This window comes from Triticum aestivum, chromosome 3B, assembly GCF_018294505.1.
Source record: "Triticum aestivum cultivar Chinese Spring chromosome 3B, IWGSC CS RefSeq v2.1, whole genome shotgun sequence".
Taxonomy (NCBI): Eukaryota; Viridiplantae; Streptophyta; class Magnoliopsida; order Poales; family Poaceae; genus Triticum; species Triticum aestivum.
Genome location: NC_057801.1, coordinates 787,016,266 through 787,034,057, shown reverse-complemented (window position 1 = coordinate 787,034,057; position 17,792 = coordinate 787,016,266). Strand labels below are relative to the sequence as shown.

At 50.1% G+C, this 17,792-nt stretch overlaps 1 protein-coding gene across 2 annotated transcripts; it reads left to right on the top strand.

Annotated features, from left to right (window-relative positions):
- Window positions 1-4,462: 4,462 nt before the first annotated feature.
- LOC123066574 (B3 domain-containing protein Os03g0620400) lies at window positions 4,463-14,909 on the top strand. Of its 2 annotated transcripts, XM_044489627.1 has the most exons (8): window positions 4,463-4,622; window positions 11,374-11,478; window positions 12,144-12,290; window positions 12,420-12,705; window positions 12,791-12,987; window positions 13,555-13,918; window positions 14,005-14,228; window positions 14,371-14,909. In XM_044489627.1, the coding sequence occupies exons 3-8, from the start codon at window positions 12,162-12,164 to the stop codon at window positions 14,665-14,667; spliced, it is 1,497 nt and encodes a 498-aa protein (XP_044345562.1). In that variant the 5' UTR covers window positions 4,463-4,622; window positions 11,374-11,478; window positions 12,144-12,161; the 3' UTR covers window positions 14,668-14,909. The 2 variants fall into 2 exon arrangements, with proteins under 2 accessions (XP_044345562.1, XP_044345564.1); XM_044489629.1 differs by lacking the exons at window positions 11,374-11,478; window positions 12,144-12,290.
- Window positions 14,910-17,792: the final 2,883 nt, after the last annotated feature.

Genomic DNA, 17,792 nt, shown 5'->3' with positions numbered 1-17,792 from the left:
TTCCGGCGAATCTTTGTCATAGATCTGGTATTTTTGCAAACATGACATGAATTAATTTTATATGTGAGCATTATCGTGTGCTAAAAATCCATGACTTTATTTGGTTTTTATAAAGTATATCATCATGAAGTTTTGTTGGATGTATATGTAATTTTTTTTCTTAGAATTTGTTGAAACATCAAAAGTAAAATTTAAAGTTTCCTGGTGCACGCGACTTATTATATAGGACTCACAAAGGGCGTGTTTGGTTGCCTGTGTGAGGTCCAACCAGGCCCGCGCGGAAAGGATTCGGCCTGTTTGGTAGCCTGCATACACTATTGGGCCTTCATCACACGCTTCTTAAAGCACCTCGGGGCCTGGCTCACTGGAAACGCACGAATCGGCAGTTTCTCCAGGGTCAGGCCCGAGCGGTGCACGTGGGCGGGCGCGGCTGCATGCGCGCGGCCACGCTCGAGAAGCCGCGTTGCTTCCCGAAGCACCGGCGGTTATTAGCCTCACCGCCCCTCACCGCTCCCTCTCCCCACTCTTCCCCACTCTCCCCACTCTCATCGGCGGCGGCGGATCGGAGCAGAGGAAGAAACCACCGGACTCCATCACCGGTGGCGGCGGATCGGAGCAGAGGAAGAAGACCACCGGACTCCCCAATGGCGGTAAGCACTTCTCTCTCTTCCACATGAACGCTAAATTCGATCCACGGCGATAGATTCGATCCACGGCGGACGGGAATGGGGAATAGAGGAAGCTAAGCATAGGGGTAAATCATACTAGTTCATAGCAGTTCATACATGCAAGATCGGTAGATTTATGGATTGGGGGATAGGGGAATAGGGGGAAAGGGGTTACAGAACAGACACCGGCTGACCGCGGCGGCCGTCACCGGCATGCGGAGCGGCTGGTCGAGCCGCTGGCCTTCATCTTCTTCTTCATCGCCGTGCGGGCCGGTGGGTCGCCCTCGTCGTCCTCCGCGGAGTCGAGGTCATTCTGCCAGGTAGGAGGACTGGCTCCGGCGCCCTACCTGGCATGTGCGCCGCCTTTTCTTCCCCCTCCTTAGGCTCCCCGCCAATGACCGCCGGCGGCGCGATACCCGTCTCCCAGTATACTGCGGCACGGTGGTCATTAGGAGCAAAGTAGGTCTTGTACTTGCGCCACTTCTTCCTCTGTTTAGGGTCGTCGGAGATGGCCTGATTCATGGCCCAGCGAAGGATGTCAACTGCCATCGCGCCCTTCGCTGGGTCAGGAATCAGCGTCTTCAGCTCATCTTAAGTGGCCTTCATGAGCACGACATTGGATCCGTTCTGCAAAGTTCGAGCACACCTCCATGGTGTTCTCGAACTTGGTCCGGTCACCAGCCGTCCACCCGAGGAATAAGGCCCTCCAGCCAATACCCCAAGGGAAGGGGTTGCCGTTGGAGCTGGAGCTAGAGCTCATGACGATAGGGAGGAGGAACATTGGCAGTGTGAGAAGAGAGGGGGTGGGTAAATAGTGGTGGGCAGGGTGAGTAAATATAGGGGGATGGAGTGGAGGAGAAGAGTGACAGTCATGCCGTTTTAACTACAAGCTCTTGAATTAGCCATGAACTCTATGCAATGCCTGACTCCATGACTCGTGTGCAGATCGAGGCTAGCAATGAGATGGGCACGGAGGTGCTCCCAGCCGTTGACAGCAAGGGCAAGCAGCCCCTTCACCCAATGCCTGACGAGGTTGAGCTGTCGCCCATCGCCGAGGAAGACCCGAAGACGCCTGAGGGTGGCGACGACGAGGGCATGGAGGCTCCCCCCAGCAACAAGCGCCGCAACTACGACCACTACCATCAGGAGGATGACCCAACTCACTTCTGCAAGGTCATCCTTGCACCGAAGCTTGAGTGCATCCCCATGCCCCTGGACTTCACCAAGCACTTCGTCGCGGTGCCGACGGAGTTCAAGCTCAGGAACAACACCGACTGCTCCTGGAAGGTGACGGTCAAGCTGATGAACGACAGGGTGACCCTGGATCAGGGTTGGACCACATACGCAGCAGTTCATCAGATCAAGATCGGCTACATGGTGACGTTCAAGCTCCTCACTCTCGACACCCTCAAGGTCATCATCTTCGACGACGATGGCATTGAGGTCGTCAACAAGTGTGGGAAGCACGACGAAGCTTTCGCCGCCAAGGAGTAGGGCCAGGGCCTCCGTAAGTACTATAGAGTCTGCTATGGTTTATGCGTAGAACTGTTATGAACTGTCGTACTGCTTATATCTGAATTATCTAGTTGATGCTCTGTTTATACTCTGTTGTGCTTATGATGTGTGCTGCCGAAGTGTGGTGGTAACCTCACCAGCTAGCCAAAGAGGTTACCACACATCAGGCCTTGCATACAACCAAACACCATGCCTTGGGTTTGTGGACTAAGGGCATCTCCAGCCATTGGCCCCCCAGGAGGGGCAAAAAATCGCCCCCTGGGGGCGCACCGGCGCTAAACGGCACACTGGGGGCGTGATGCCCCTAGTCGCGGCGCCCACGGTTAGTCAAAAAAGTCAAATACGGCGCAAAAATGACTCAAATTTAACGCAAACATCGGCGAGTTCGTTCAAACTTAAACATATTTTACAAAAAAAGAAAAAAAACTACCGCGGGCTACCCCCGCCGTCTCCCTCGCCGCCCGCCCACGCGGTTCTACATGCCGAGGAGGCTATAGAACCGCGTGTAGTCACCGCCGTCATCGTCATCGTCGTCGTCGTCGTCGCCGCTCCCGCCTCCGCCTCCGCCGTCCTCGCTGCATCCCTCCCCCTGTTGGCGCGGCGGGTTGGACGGTCCGGGGGCGGCGTCGTCGTCGTCGTCGCTCTCGAGGACCACGGCGTCGTGCTCGTCCTCGCGCCCACGCTTGCGGGCGGCGATCTCCTCCAGGGCCCGGCGCTGCCGGACCATCTCGTCGCGGAGGTAGTCGTCCCGCGCCCACCGCATGGCGTCCTCGTCGGAGAAGCCGCGCCGGGCTATCTCCTCGTACTCCGCGGGAAGGCCGGGCTCCGGCTTGGGCTCGACGAGGATGAAGCGGCCGGTGGGTGGAGAGGCGTTGGCGCCGATGCGGACGCCGGAGCTGCGGGTGCGCGCGCTGACCGGCATGTCCTGGGGCTCCGGCTTGACGGGGCGGAGGCAGGGCGAGCCGCCGGACGAGGAGGAGGACCCCCCGGTCTCCATGCGCCTCGGGGTCCAGGAGCTTCCCCGGCGGCGTGAGAAGGAAGGGGGAGCGGGGTACTCGAGGCGCGGCGTGTTGCTGCCCTCGATGTACTCGAGGACGGCCTCCAACGTGCGCCCGGGCACGCCCCATCACCGACGCCGGCCGGCGGCGTTGAGCCTGCCGGAGGGCACGACGCCGTTGGTGGCCTCGAGCTGCTGGGCGTGACGGCGGCGGAAGTAAGGTTCCGAGAGCGGGCTGTCGGGGACGTACCGTGGCCCCTCCCTCGCCGCACGCGGCAGGTTCGAGCGGATGTGTGCGATCTCCGCACGCCGCACCGCGCTGGTGGGTACCGGGGGCACCGGCACGCCGCCCCGCTGATCCTCCACGCCCCGGGCACCCGCATGTCCGGCGGGACCGGGTACTCGGCCTCGTAAAGGAGGCGAGCCTCGTCTTCATGACGATGGCGGCGGCCGAAGCCGTTCGCCGCCGTGCCGTCGCCTGGGAAGCGCTCGGCCATGGGTGTGAACTGGAGACGGCGAAAGAGAGGAGAGGGAGGAACGACGGCGGCGGGAGAGTGTGAGTCGCCGAGTGCGCCGGGGCGCGTCATATATAGGCCGAGGCGCGCGTGCCACCGTGTGTACGCGTGGCGGGCGAGGGAGGGCGAGGGACGCGCGTCGTCCGGTCTTCACTGCACCGCCCGTGAGGCATCAATGGTGCAGACTGACCGGCGCGGCAGCGCGCGGCAGCTTTGGCATTGATTCGCTGCGGGAAACGAGGCGATGAGGATGACGAAGGGCCGAGAAGAGAGCCGTGTCACTAACGCGGTGGGCCCGCGGCTTTTTCGCGCCAAAACAGTTCGGCCGGCGCCCCCGGGCGCCCCCCAGCGCGCCGGGTTCGGGCTGGGTCCGCGGTGCTGTTTTCGGCCCAAGCCGGCGAAAATCGGGCTCCTGGGGCGCGACTGAGCCGTTTTTTCGGCGCCGGCGCGAAAAAAACACCTGGGGAGGCCTTCCTGGGGCGCGGCTGGAGATGCCCTAACATGCAGGCAACCAAACACCAGGCAGTGTGGTTCAGCCCATGCAGGTAAGAGGGCATGCAGGCAACGAAACAACATGCATATGATGCATTTGAGACTGCATTTGCTTAGTCAGATTGGGTGAAGAAGTGTATGCAATGCAGTCAATGTAGCAAACGGCAACCAAACACACTTTGGGCTGCATGTGTGGAGCGAGCGCGCACGCTAGAAGCTACTACCAGCTCAACCTTATTTACTTTGCCTTATCTAGTAAGCCACCGCAGCCTAGACATTTTTGGGGTTTTCTCCGCCAGCGCCAGCCGCCAGGTCGTCTCTGAGCTCGAGTCCGGGGACTCCGCCCAGTCTGCCTCCACCGCGTCCGCAGCCGGCCGGCACTCCGCTACAGAGGCAGCCGTTGACCAGTCTGTCCAGCCGACGACAGGAGAATAGGTCAGTCTTGTGCTATTTTTATCCGATGCGAGCAGAGATTTCTTACTCCTGCTCAACTAATCAGTTGGAGGTTGGATCATGAATGTCTTTTTAGATATGGATTATGGCTGTTGTTTTCACGCATTCATCAAAATCATTAGGACAGCGTGATTCGAATTTGATGTTCTTTCCAAAAGAGGGTTTTTTAGCTTTCTATCAAGTAGTATCAAGAATATACAGATTCAGGTGGACATTCAGTAAGTTGCGGCCATCCCCGCCGCCGCCAGCCCTCGAACCCATCCCTTTCTGGCGCCGACGACCACCCCGCACCAGCACAGCCAATCCTTTGAATCGCCTCGTTCGGTGATGTGGTTACTCGCCACGGCGTCCTTTTCTTCGGTTCGCTGCCGGCCTTGCCACCGCTGCCCGTGTCGTCCCGCCTCCGCCTCCGTGTTGTGCCTTGTCATCTTCTTAGGGAGAAATCTGACGGCATCATAGTTCAGGGTGGACGCCGCGAGCCGCCGTTTTGACTGGCAGCCAGCCAGCAGGTTAGCGGTCCTCTTTTCAGCAACCGGACAGGCGGCGACTCACGTAGAGCTCGATGGCGGAGACGGGGACGTTGGGGAAACAGCGATGGCGACTTAATCGACAACGAACGACGGCGGCCGAAGTTGGGGATGGAGGATAATGGTGACGGCTTCGGGGCAAATCCGGCCATTTCCTTGTGCTGCAAAGGAGCAGCGTTTTGATTTTCGGTTTGTGATTTTTCTCGCCCTAGGCCGAGATGGCCGAATTTCGGTCGTTTTTAAAATTTTCGGCCGAAATTTGACCAAATTTTGACTGAAATTTGATTAAAATTTGACTAAAATTTCTCAAATTTGACCAATTTCGGCGGAAGATAGATTTCGCCCTAGGCCGAGATGGCCGAAATTCGGCCGAAATCCATTTTTTTCGGCCGAAATTCAAAACACAGCAAAGGAGATCTCAAGGTGGCGGACCTCCTGAACAAGGTGGTTATTCGAGGGGAGGACGGTGGATGTTAGATTAGAGATTACCTGATTGTTGATATACACTGTTAACTTACTACTGTTCACAGCCATGTACTAGTTTTTCAGTTGTCATTACAAGACATGCTAGCTTACGATTTAATCATTATTTACCTTACATTCTTTACTATGTGGCCTCTCTCCCTGTTTTTTCTCTCGTTCCCGTTCTCTTCAGAAGTATGGCACAATTTTTAGTTGCAAGCAGGCTCTCCCTGAACCAAACACATGCAACGTCACACACTTATAATGTATTAGGGCGGTTGTTTAAAAAAAATCCACCACCTAGGATAGCGTGGTAATAGCCAATGCATTGGTGGTAACCGCCTAGGATAAGGGCAACTCTACCAAAGTCCTTAAAACTCGAGCTTTTAAAATGACTTTAGAGTGCGCTGTATTAAAAAAAAATCAAAGCCTCAAGTGCAAGATTGCCAAGTCAGACACACTATAGAACATCCTTTGGTGCTTACAGCTTTGTTTCGACCACGTCTCTCCCGAGACCGGAAGAAACCCTAGGCACCTCCACCCCGCCCCTTTCCTTCTACCCTTCACGCGCCGCCACCAAGGTGCGTCGCCTGGCGAAGCCCGGCCTGCGTCAGCATCGGCAGTGATCCTCTTCCTCCTTGTTTGGTCTACTATGCCACGGGTGTGACATCTTGGCGGGATGCCTCGCCTTGGCACAAGGCATGGTGGCTGTGCGGTGCCTTAGCAGTGGAGGTTCCCATATTGTGCTCTGGAGGTCTTGTTTGGTGGCGACTTGTCTTCCCTCAGGGTGGATAGGTGCTCGGGGTTCCCCTGTGTGGCATGGGTGAGAGGCCCCAGGTGAAAGCCTTGTGCTCCCACGCCAGCGCCAACAATACTTGTGGGTGTCATGTCCCTCTTGGGGGGAGCCGCTATGGTTCTTCTCGTCGAGCCAACGGTTCGGGTGAAAACCTTTGACCGTACTCTCAGTCTCGATGGTGGTGGCACCTTTTTTTCTATTCGTCCTGAGGACGTCATCGTGGAGCCCAGGTTACCTCGGGGGCACCATGCCATTGTTTGCGGACATTTTGGATCCAAACACGAAGTTTCCTAAAGTCTGGCACGAGCGGTCGCACTTGCCCCCTCTTATGTTGTATGCGGGTCCTCGTTGGCTCCACACGCGGCCCTTGTTGTCCGTAGGCAGGCTCGGACTCCACGATCTAGAGTGGGATGGCAGGGCCCTTCTCCGGATACAACTTGGTGTGAACGGTAGAACGAGATCCGGCCATTTCCCTTGGTGTCTGGTCTTAGTCCTTGTGGGAAGTCTAGGTTGCTTTGTAGTTGGGTGTGGTTTCTCATGTATTCCTGGTTTTGTTTGATCTTCTTTGTAAGAGGATTTTCGCTGTCACCATGTATAGGTATGGTTGTGTTGCTTTATAGATAAAGCAGAGCGGAAGCCTTTTTGGCAGAACACATCCTTCATATTTTTCAGCCATATAAGACCAATTTGTTCCTGGGTTTATAGTCTACCCACCTCCCTCTCTCCTCGGGGATGAGGAAAGAGACGGTGGTGCCCAGGTCCACAAACTCATTGCGGCTACCAAAGCGAGTGGACTTCCAAGCTGAAGTGGGCGCGCCACCACTACATGCCATCTCTGCAAGCTGCCTGGGGCACGGCAGGCGACAAACACCACCACCACCCTCAGACTCCAAGGACCATGGTTTGCTTGAGTTGGCCGATGGCTGAGACTACACACTTCGATTTTGCAGAGCACGGTGGCGGCATGAGCGCCCATGACAAGGATGAGGAAAAGCAACCATGTGGCTTCTAGCATGCCCAGCGTCCTTGGCAACATGACCCATTCAAAGGGCTCATGAGCATTCTGAGACGTGCTACTCCGGCCCTATCTTGTGACTTGCTGCTAGAGTTGCGACCCGTCGAGCGCAAGCAAGTCCGCCCCGAGGAGCAGGACGAGGGGCACGAGGAGGCTAAGAGGTTCGGCAGTACTGTGGTCGCCACAACAGCAGTACCCTCGCCGCGGATCTACGGTATCTCACAAGAGGCTGGTGGGAAGGAGGCTGGCCACATCCAACTCTACATGCTAAAAGGGCATCCGTGACTATCGCATTTGTGCCTATCCGTTGCTACTACCATCTAGTTCTATGTCCTACAGGACCACCTTCTCTACGATGAAGCCAACAAGGTTGTCGAGTGGCTCATCAAGGCTATCACAACCACAATTGACAAGCTTGCCTCTCCCGATGTGAGATCGCTCTCTTGGTGATACCACGACGGAGCTCGATTCGGAGCGTCTGAGGTGGATTTCCTGGTGACAGAACTGGTCCTTCTCTACGATGAAGCCAACAAGGTTGTTGAGTGGCTCATCAAGGCTATCACAACCACAATTCACAAGCTTGCCTCTCTCGATGTGAGATCCCTCTCTTGGTGATACCACGAAGGAGCTCGATTCGGAGCGTCGGAGGTGGATTTCCTGGTGACAGAACTCGATTCAGGGCGATCTCGTCACACTAATATAAATACACAACACATTTTAAAGTATGGCGTATAATCTCTATATACAATGGCTGAAGATTCTTTATAAAAGTTAAAGCTGAAGGGTTGTTTCTGAAGGGCATTCCAAATGTTTTGAAGGCTGTGTGTCTTTTACGAGTCTGCTACAGTGGTTAGTTTAGATATTAAGCTTTTAAAATGGTAGTTCTAAAATATTGTGTGCTTTTGGGCGGATCTACTAGAGTTAGAGCATCTATAGTCAGACTAAGAAAATCCGCCACCTAAACATCCACTGATCCACAGGCGTGCCTCCAGACATCGTTTGGACGGCTTCTCATTTGTCCTCCAGGACAACCACACTCCTAGTATATACAAATCTTAAAATCCATGCATGTCCATCATATAGCACAAATTCATTACCAATTCAACAAAGCAAGATAAACCATAATTCAACAATTCATCACATGCCAAAAGAAAATATGACATTTCATAGATAGGCGATACAAGAATGAATCATTCGGCGCTCACTTTGCGCGTGTTAATCTCCTTCTTCTTTGGCTCAAGCCACTTGCCATCCGGATCTAGGAGGGAAGCATCGGCCAACATGACCCTCCAATTCTCCATGTCCTGAGCCAGCTGCAATATCTCTTTTCTCGAGCTCAGTTGATCCAAAAGTCTTTGCGTTCTCGAACCCCAATTGACATACACCTCATTCTTCCTAAAATATATCTTCTCCTTCTGAAGGCATCTTGTTGTCCGCCCTCTCTCAATCCTAATCAACCCTCTCCTTTTGCGCATCCAAGAAGAGCTTGAACCTCTCCTTCCTTGGTGGAAAGAATTTCCATCCATGTGGCGGTCATTTTGCTAGCAGAGGCATCACTCGCGACGCCGCGACCTTGCCTTTCTCCCACTTGTTTCCCATCACTTGGCCGTTTCTCTTTGGCATGGTGGTTGTCCCTCCTCCCCTCAATCTTCCCAATCTTCTTCATCCAATCCAATGGATTGTTGTGCCCTCGTTTTTCTTCAACTTCTTGTTCTTGTTATTGAGGTCATTGACGAGTAGTTACCACTTTGCTTCCCCGTTCAATTTCAACCAATAATGACACATAGCTAATGGGCTCCCCTCTGTTTGTCGGTAAAAAAGTGGCCGCCACCCTCATCTAGTAAACAAGAATCACTCATCACAATGCAACAAATAAAGCTGGCAATGCTAATTATGACAAAACAAGGCAAATCAACTGGCGGGATTATTGACTCGAATGCCAATTTGGTTCCTTCTAACCACGTAAGAATAGTGGCTGCAGAACTTGTTAACGCTCTCTTGGAGGATGCACCATCTATGTTGGAGGGAGGCCTAACTGCAGGTGGTATGGATAGGGCTCGACTTCACACATTCCTTGTGTTCATGGTAATGCTTGTTGATCGTTTCCCCATACTTGTTGCCCTTTTTCTTAGTTCGACATATAGGGTATGTTTTTGTGTCAAACCAAGCTTGACACAGCAAAACATCCTCATAGCTTGTGAATGCCTGACCGCTTGCCTTGGTAACTTCTTTTTTTGTGTTAAGAGTGGCCGATGTTTTCCCAACATCATAAATAGGAGAGTTGGTATCCCCAAGTCATAATACATAGGCTTTTGACTGCCATTGATCATGTCTGTCATGATAGCCTCCTATGACTACAAATAAACTATTAACATATGCAACAAAAAAGATTCAATGGCATATGCAATAAATTGATTGAATGACATATGCATCCTGAAATTGATCCAATGGAATATGAACCAACATACAAATCAATACAAATAGGGCAAAAATTCTATCGTGCCCTGCTCTGCCATTTCGTCGAACATGACGTGGGCGGCAGACCATGTGCCAGCTATTCACGGGTCATAAAAATGTCTAGCATATAATGTTGCGTCGAGCCTTCCGGAATCCTCGACCATTTGGACGACGAAACAAAATCTGTCACGAGCGGAGCGGATGTCATCTTCTCGGCAGCGGGGCGGATACGGACGGTGCGATCGACCGCATCGGACCGGACACGTCCATGTCGATGTCGACCACCTCCTTATTTGGAGCCTCCCGCTCGCGCTACTTCCCCTCTGGACAACGTTCTCCGCCTTGAAACAGACCACTATGGGCTCCACTAGGCGGTGGATGACGGGGTACTTGGCGATGACATCCATGATGCTAGACGTGGGCAGCGGTGCGGTCGGGGAACAATGGTGAAGGACGGTCAAGGCTCGGACATGAGAAATGGAGGAGGGCTATAGATTTTGGTGACTGGGTGAATTTGCAGATTTGGAATGGGTTCCATTTGTCGGACCTAACGTGGCGGACACGTCCGGGCACGCCCGAGTCTCCCATATTTGCCCCTAGATATGGGCTGGGTTTGAGGCGTGACTGACAGCCCGAAGTGTAGCACGTGCTTGAGGGGGCCGGTTAGACCACATTTTCGTTACCGGTCAGTCACTGCCCGGGCGTATAGGGACGGTTTGAGGGCTATGGCTATAGATGTTCTTAAGTCAGCATCATGTAGATCTCTCCCGTATTCCTGCCTTTTTATTAGGACAGTAAAACAGAGTAACATTCCAGTCCTTGCTGGTCTTCATTGTTTCTGGCCGTCCGATTTTGAGTCCTGAATGGTGCTGGCCGTTAGATTGCCGTCCAGTCTCGTGATTGATCGTAGTCGGTCAGATGTCCCGGAGGCTTTTCTCTTGGACAGAGGAGTGAAATGAGGGTCATCGTTCTGCACAAGGCCCACCCAGCTAGATCAACTCTTACACGATTCTAATCGATGTCGGTCTTCCCACCCCTAAAGAAAACGTCGGTCTTCTCATCAAGTCAATCAAGAGAGAAAGAAAAGGTGAGCCTCGATCGTCTACTGGGGATTGGGGTTCCAGGCGACGCAGGCCGTCGTCGTCCGATGTTGGAAAGCGGAGAGTCAGCGCTGCTGCGTGGTGGTCGCTTGGTTTTCAGGCGAAGAGTCAAGAAGGCGTCCGTTATGCTTTTGGACGCCTGTATATGTAAGCCATGTCCGTCCCTCTATCTCCTCTCCCCTTCTTCCTCCGGCAGTACCATGTCCGTCCCTCTATCTCCTCTCCCCTTCTTCCTCCGGCAGTACCATGTCCACAGCCATATGCTTGTCCACTAGGTTGCTCGTCATCTTTAACCTACTACTCCCGGTTACCTTCTCAATATGTTCAGTTCGAGTTGTCCTAGATCTGTTTTTATTTCCTTTTATTATTGCTGCAGGTTTTGCTATATTGGTTTCCCGATTATTGGCGGCGGGTTCTGGAATTTCTTTCAGGAGGCTTCTTAAGCTGACTACTTGAAAATTGAAATGTCTGCGCTGACCAGGTTAGTTAACATGGAATGCCAAGTGAAGATGAGTTCCTGGTCCACCGTATGCTGTAGTATGTAGGGGAGTGGCAAGATATTTCCTTTAAGCTATTAGCTAGGCATGATACACGGGAACTTTCTGATATCTCCATCCTGTAAAGATTTTTTCCTTTGGTAAGGTCTAGTACTGTTAGAACTAATTAGGAATACAGAGGGGTCCCTGTGCACACTCTGAATTTCCATGGTATTCCCAAAGACATTGGAATAATATACAAAATAAGTCTATAGCGGTTCACATGGACCGCTCTTGTATTCGCAATGCCCTGGGAGTAAACCCTTCTTATATTCCCAATGTCACTGAAAATACAAGAGGGGTCTACGTGATGAAAAGGGTCTATTAAAAAAATGTTCGGTAATATCTACGCAAAGACCTTTTTTATGGCAAATTATGTTGTCCTGAGGATGGCAAGATTTGCCAATTACTTGCTAAAGGAAATTGCCACCTTGGCGACAACATAATTTGCCGTAAAAAACGTTCGGTTGGCCATGCTAAAAAAGTCTCACATTGGATTTGTGTAGTGAAATCCAAAAAGTTATGTTGAAAAACATCACCAAGTAGGTAAGACTATAAGAGTTACTCACTTCATAAATGACTAGCCTTGGCCTGTCTGTTTGCCTTTTAGTCCGATGGAGCTCCCTTCATGAGAGAAGCTTTGGAAGGACATTCTGCATTCGTGCTAGGCAGCGGTTTCGCTAGGATGGAAGAACTGTCAGACTATGGATGTTTTGAGTTCTTCATGATCATACTTCCTAATTTCTTGAAGAAACTAGTACAGATCGCACAATCTCTCACTTCCTGTTTCATCTTCGTTTCCATTTCTACGCTTTGATCTTCAGTCACTAGTCTGTTTGGTTGGTTCAACACTTTGTTTCCAACAGCTGTTTAATCCTTTTTGCAGAGGCTTCCTGACAAGTTTGCTGCGGTGCTCGACGGCCGTGAGCCCCATGAAGTGAGGCTACGGGAGGCCGGTTGCCGGCATCGCTTGTGGGATGTTGAAGTAGTGTTCGACGCCGACCGCCACATGTACCTGAGGCGCGGCTGGGAGCAGTTTGCCCATGCACATGATCTGCGGCTCGGGCACTTCCTCGTCTTAAGCTATGACGACCGCCGCCACGCCGTGCTCACCGTGAAGGTGTTCGATGGAAGCATGTGTCGCAGGCACTATCAGCATGGCGATGTTGTTGGTACGTGCCTGTTTAAATCATCTTAAATTTGTTCTTAAATTAAATCAGTTACCCACTTACCCTTTGTTCTCTTACTCTTGAAAAGAGAATCCATCTGCAGATGAGTCGGTGCAGTTGAATGATCTTCAGATGCCCTCGAAGGACTATTTCTTATCAGGGAAATGTGATCTTACAGTAGCACAGACGGCAAAAATACATGAATTAGTCAATGAAATTCAACCTAAAATTCCAGTGTTTATTGTACAGATAAAGAAGAGCAATATAAACCGGCGTGGTACTCTGGTACGTTTGTTTCACCATCCGCATTCTCTATCTCCCACCTCTTAATTTCTGTCCACTTTGTAATTCCTTAACCCCTAATGAAGTGAAAAGTTGTGCTGTCAGCATTCATCAATATAAAAATAAAAATGAACTGCTCGTTGTCTGTAGATACGTACATTTTCTTTTATCATACAGTTTAGAGAACTAGGCTGTAGCCTAGTGGCAAGGGAGCGCAGTGGCGTCTCCAGCAACCAGGGTTCGAGCCACGTCGGGGACGAATTTCTCATTTCTCACAAGGGATGCTTCTTCTAAATCAATAAACCATGGGTGCTAGTGCCCATGAGTTTCATCTTTTATCATACAGTTTAGGGAAGCTAGCTAGTGTTTTGGTTTTAACTAAAAACTTCTGAAGGATACGTTTGCAACAAAATGCATATGCATAACTAAATCAACGTTATCAGTTGAAGGAATGTGTATGGAAGAATTTAGCCTTTGTTACTGTGTTAACTTCTTACTCCTTGGTGCTTTAGCTCTCAGATATAACAAGCTTGACAGTATCATAATTACATTCTGTCCCTTTTCAATTAGGGGATATCTAAGGAATATGCTCTCAAATACTTTCCATGTGAAGATACAAATATCATTCTCCAGTTGCCTAGGAAAAACAAGGCTTGGAAATGCATATTGCATATCAGGCCATCCGGCATATGTAATCCAGGTCGGCGCAGCCTTAATTGGGGCCCCTTTGCTTGTGACAATGATGTGAGGGAGGGTGATATCTTCCTCTTTCAACCAATGACAAATGTGAAGCAGAGAAGATTCCTAGTGACCGTACATCTAATTCACACTGCGACCCGTGATCATTCTCCTTCTGGAAGAACCTTCATTGGCACAAATCGCGGAACTACAAGTGCCAAGATGGGCGGTGTGAAGGAGGAACCACCCACCAATGGTACTAAAATGTTGCCACTGTTAGGATGCTTGTGCCACACTTCAGTTCCCATTATACCTGTCTCATCTATGTGAAAAAACTTATAGGTGACGAGTACTCTTCGGAACATGGAGAGCATGAAGTCTCTGAGGATTCCGAGCGAGCTTCTGAGCCTCTCTTCATCCTGGCTGACAGAGCTTCTCTAACACCAGCACAGAATATGAAATGTCTGGAGAAAGTTGAGGAGATTAAGTTCAAACCGCCCTTTTATGTTGCTATCATGAGCAAAAGCAGTGTGTGTCAGCGTGGCAGCCGATGTTCTGCGAAGCTAGTAAGTTCAGGGAAAACATTTTCTCTTGCTCTCTGTCAGTTCCTCAATTGCATAAGTGTCCTCTGATAAGCTAAATAGAAACAAATCTCTCAAGTACCTCTGCACCTGTGTCATTCTAACATTTGCCCTGTGTTCTAAACAGCACTTTGGCTCTCAGTACGCGGCCACATATCTAGTCCAGAAGTTTGCTGCTGGCCTTCATCATGGAGAGAATAGTCCAATCAATTTGGTGCTTCAGCGGGAGGGGAAGAGCAGATCATGGCCTACCAAGCTGCAATGTAAGTATCGCATGCGAGACACGAGCAATCATATGACCTATCTCAATGGATGGCCGTCTTTTGCCCGCGACAACCACCTGCGGGAGGGGGACATCTGTCTCTTCAAGCTGATGGATAGTGAGGAGCAGCTGAGTATGATGGTCTACATCGTCCGCCACTAGAAATGTTAAGCATGTCTTGCATGCTGCTGCTGCAATGATCTTGAACTCAGGGAGTGGAAAACTATGTGTGGCTTATATCCAAATGACGGGCTCGTACGTACGACAAGAAACTTATCTGCTTATCTATATCATTAGACGTTATCTTAGTGTTTTCTTACTTCTGCCAGAACTTCCTTTTAATCAGTGTAATTTGGATGGTTCAAGTTTGAACAAATTATTATGTGTTGCTAAGGTTGATTTGACTTGCCCGCCAAAGAAAAAGGTTGATTTGACTCAACTTTTTTTTTTATGGGATTCACTGTGAGAAATGTTAGCCTTGCATGCTGCTGGTACGTTGATCTTGAACTCTCAGACCGAAAGGTATGTGGCCTTTCTCCAAACGAGGCAATCATTGATCAGGAAACTTACCTGTTTATCATTAGACGATTATCTTGGTGGTTTATTGGTTCTGTGAGAACTATGTTAATTGCGAGTGCTTTGGATGGGTCCGTTTGACCATTCTGTGTTGTGTTGCTGACTGCTGATGGGTCCGTTTGTCCGTGAATTGCCTCGTGGGCATTGCCTTCTCTTCATAGACAGAATTACAAGTTGTACTATACAGCAAGATGAGATCACAAAGAATCAATCAGATATGATATGCTAATGATCATATTCCTAATTATGGAGATATTTACGTTAACACTGCCCCACAATCTCAACCGGACACAAGGTTGAGATTGTGTCATAATTTCTCCAGCATGACTTACGTAGTAGGTTTAGTAAGGCATATGCCACTTGATCACTAGAAGACAAAAAACTAACATCCAATGCTCTTGTGCCATCTTCTCTCTAACGAAGTGGAAGTCCACCTCAATATGCTTCGTTCTTACATGAAAAAGTGAGTTTTCACTTAATTAGGTTGCGCCAAAATTATCACACCATAAAACCGGCGGACGTGGTAGGGATACTCCCGGTTCCCTAAGCAAAGATTGCATCTAAGTAGTTTCAGCTGCACCATTTGCTAGAGCCTTGTATTCTGCCTCGGTACTAGATCTTGAAACTGTTGGTTGTTTTCGAGCACTCCATGAAACCAAATTAGGCCCAAAGAAGACCGGAAAACCGCCCGTGGAGCGTATGTCGTTGGCACATCCCACCCAGTCAGCACTCATGAAGACTATCAGAAGTGTGGAGCTTGACAGGCGAATGTTAAGTCCAGTCATCACAGTACCCTTAATATACCTTAGTATGCGCTTGACAGCCTCCCACCGCATATTAGTGGATTTGGATAGATATTGACACAACTTGTCTATAGCAAACAAAATATCAGGACGAGTGAGCGTGAGATACTGCAACCCTCGAACCATACTCCGATAGTTGAAGGCATCATCAACAATGAGCGGAGTACCAAGATATACTGCCAACTTGTTAGTTACTGACATGGGAGTAGAAACCTCCTTTCAATTCTCCATATGTCTGCAATGAAGAAGGTCATTAGCATACTTGCGTCGGGAGAGCACCATTTCTTCTGGATTGTAGGTGGCTTCACACTACTAGGAAAAAGCTTATAACTGACCTGTAATAAGTGGCGAGCTCTGTCTGGCACCCGCCACAGCTATTTTAGAAAAGTATCAATGGCGGGTATTGTTACTTGACCGTCACTGGTTCTTACACCACAATTGTGTTGACGATCCTCCTTCGTGCGCGTGGCAGAGGGGCTCGATGCATTGTTCACACAGATCGCTGCGGAGGTGGATGAAGTGGACACGCGGGTGAACTCGGAAGTCGCCAGCTTTGCGTCGGCCATGCCGCTCACGCGTTTCGTGCCCGACCGCACCAACAACGAGGCTAGCCTGTCCACGGCCAGTGACATGTCTACATACGGACTCCAACGATGAAGAGTAGGAGGTGGTAAACGAAAGCGGCGCTGTCTCGTGTCCCACGTCATATTCTTCCCTTCCTGCGGCTTCACTTTCCGGGGCTCACGACCGGTAAGCTTACCGAATATGGGAAGACAGAACGTGGAACACATATGCCTCCATGGTCGATGAATATTTTAGACTAGGCCGGCTTCGTACAGGAATGGCGACAACAAGGCGTTGGCGGCAGTAGTGATCATTGGGTGGTCTCGGAATCTAGATGTAATTTTTACAATGATTGAGATGCTCTGTACTTCTGATGAACTTTTAAACTAGATCCAATCCTTTTGACGAAAATAAGTGTTGTTCGCTTTTGTTTAGTTAAAATATGTTTAAATGTAATAACTTTGGTCTGGTTTAAACGAAAATCATCCGGTTTACGTAAATATTTTTCAAAATGTATGTGAACACGATTGAAGTTCTCATATCAGTATCACCAGACATGAAAAGGTACAATGTCCAATCTAGGGGCCGGTCCATAAGATCTTCAACGCCAACTCGCAAATTTTCTCCCGCATCCGTCTGTGGACAGGAAGGATCAGTCCGCGGATACGGATGCGGGAGGCTACCATCCAACCCTAGCCGCATATATCCGATCTCATTATTTTTGAAAGCCCACGCATTCAAATAGCCGCATACATAGAATTGAGACGTTCAAATGGTCGCATGCATAGGGTACTGACATACAAATAGTGACGTGCAACAGTAGTTCAAATTTAAATATTACATTCCAATATATTTGTCCCCTTTAACCGCACACTGATGGTCAATCAGATTTTTCTTCAGCTGCTTGTGACTTGGTCGATTCTGAATTTGCTGATGCATTTGAATAAACTCTTCAAATGTGAACGGATTCTGATCTGGAAGTTGGATAGAATCACCCATATTCTTAAATTCTAGAGTTGGGGCAGCATCATCACCCTTATCCTCAACGATCATGGTGTGCATGATCACACAACAAGGCATCACCTCCACCAAGATGTCCGGAACCTATAGTTTAGCAGGTCCATGAACAACTGCAAAAATGCCTGTAGAACTCCAAATGCCTTTTTAACATCCTTTCTAGCTGCTTCCTGTCTTTGCGCAAAGTGAAACTTTGTCTGGCCAACTGGATTAGTGGTGCTGACAAAAGTAGCCCACGGAAGATAGATACAGTCAACCACATAGTAACCCCAGTCGTGACAAGGAGGAGCTTTTCCTTCAGTCAGCCTCGCAAAGAAAGGTGATTGC

Bases quoted from the DNA above. Each gene is read 5' to 3' on its own strand.
- LOC123066574 (XM_044489627.1), top strand. From the start codon at position 12,162: ATGAGAGAAGCTTTGGAAGGACATTCTGCATTCGTGCTAGGCAGCGGT. The intron at 12,291-12,419 runs GTACAGATCGCA...TCCTTTTTGCAG, and splicing joins CTAATTTCTTGAAGAAACTA to AGGCTTCCTGACAAGTTTGC. The intron at 14,229-14,370 runs GTAAGTTCAGGG...TGTTCTAAACAG, and splicing joins GCCGATGTTCTGCGAAGCTA to CACTTTGGCTCTCAGTACGC.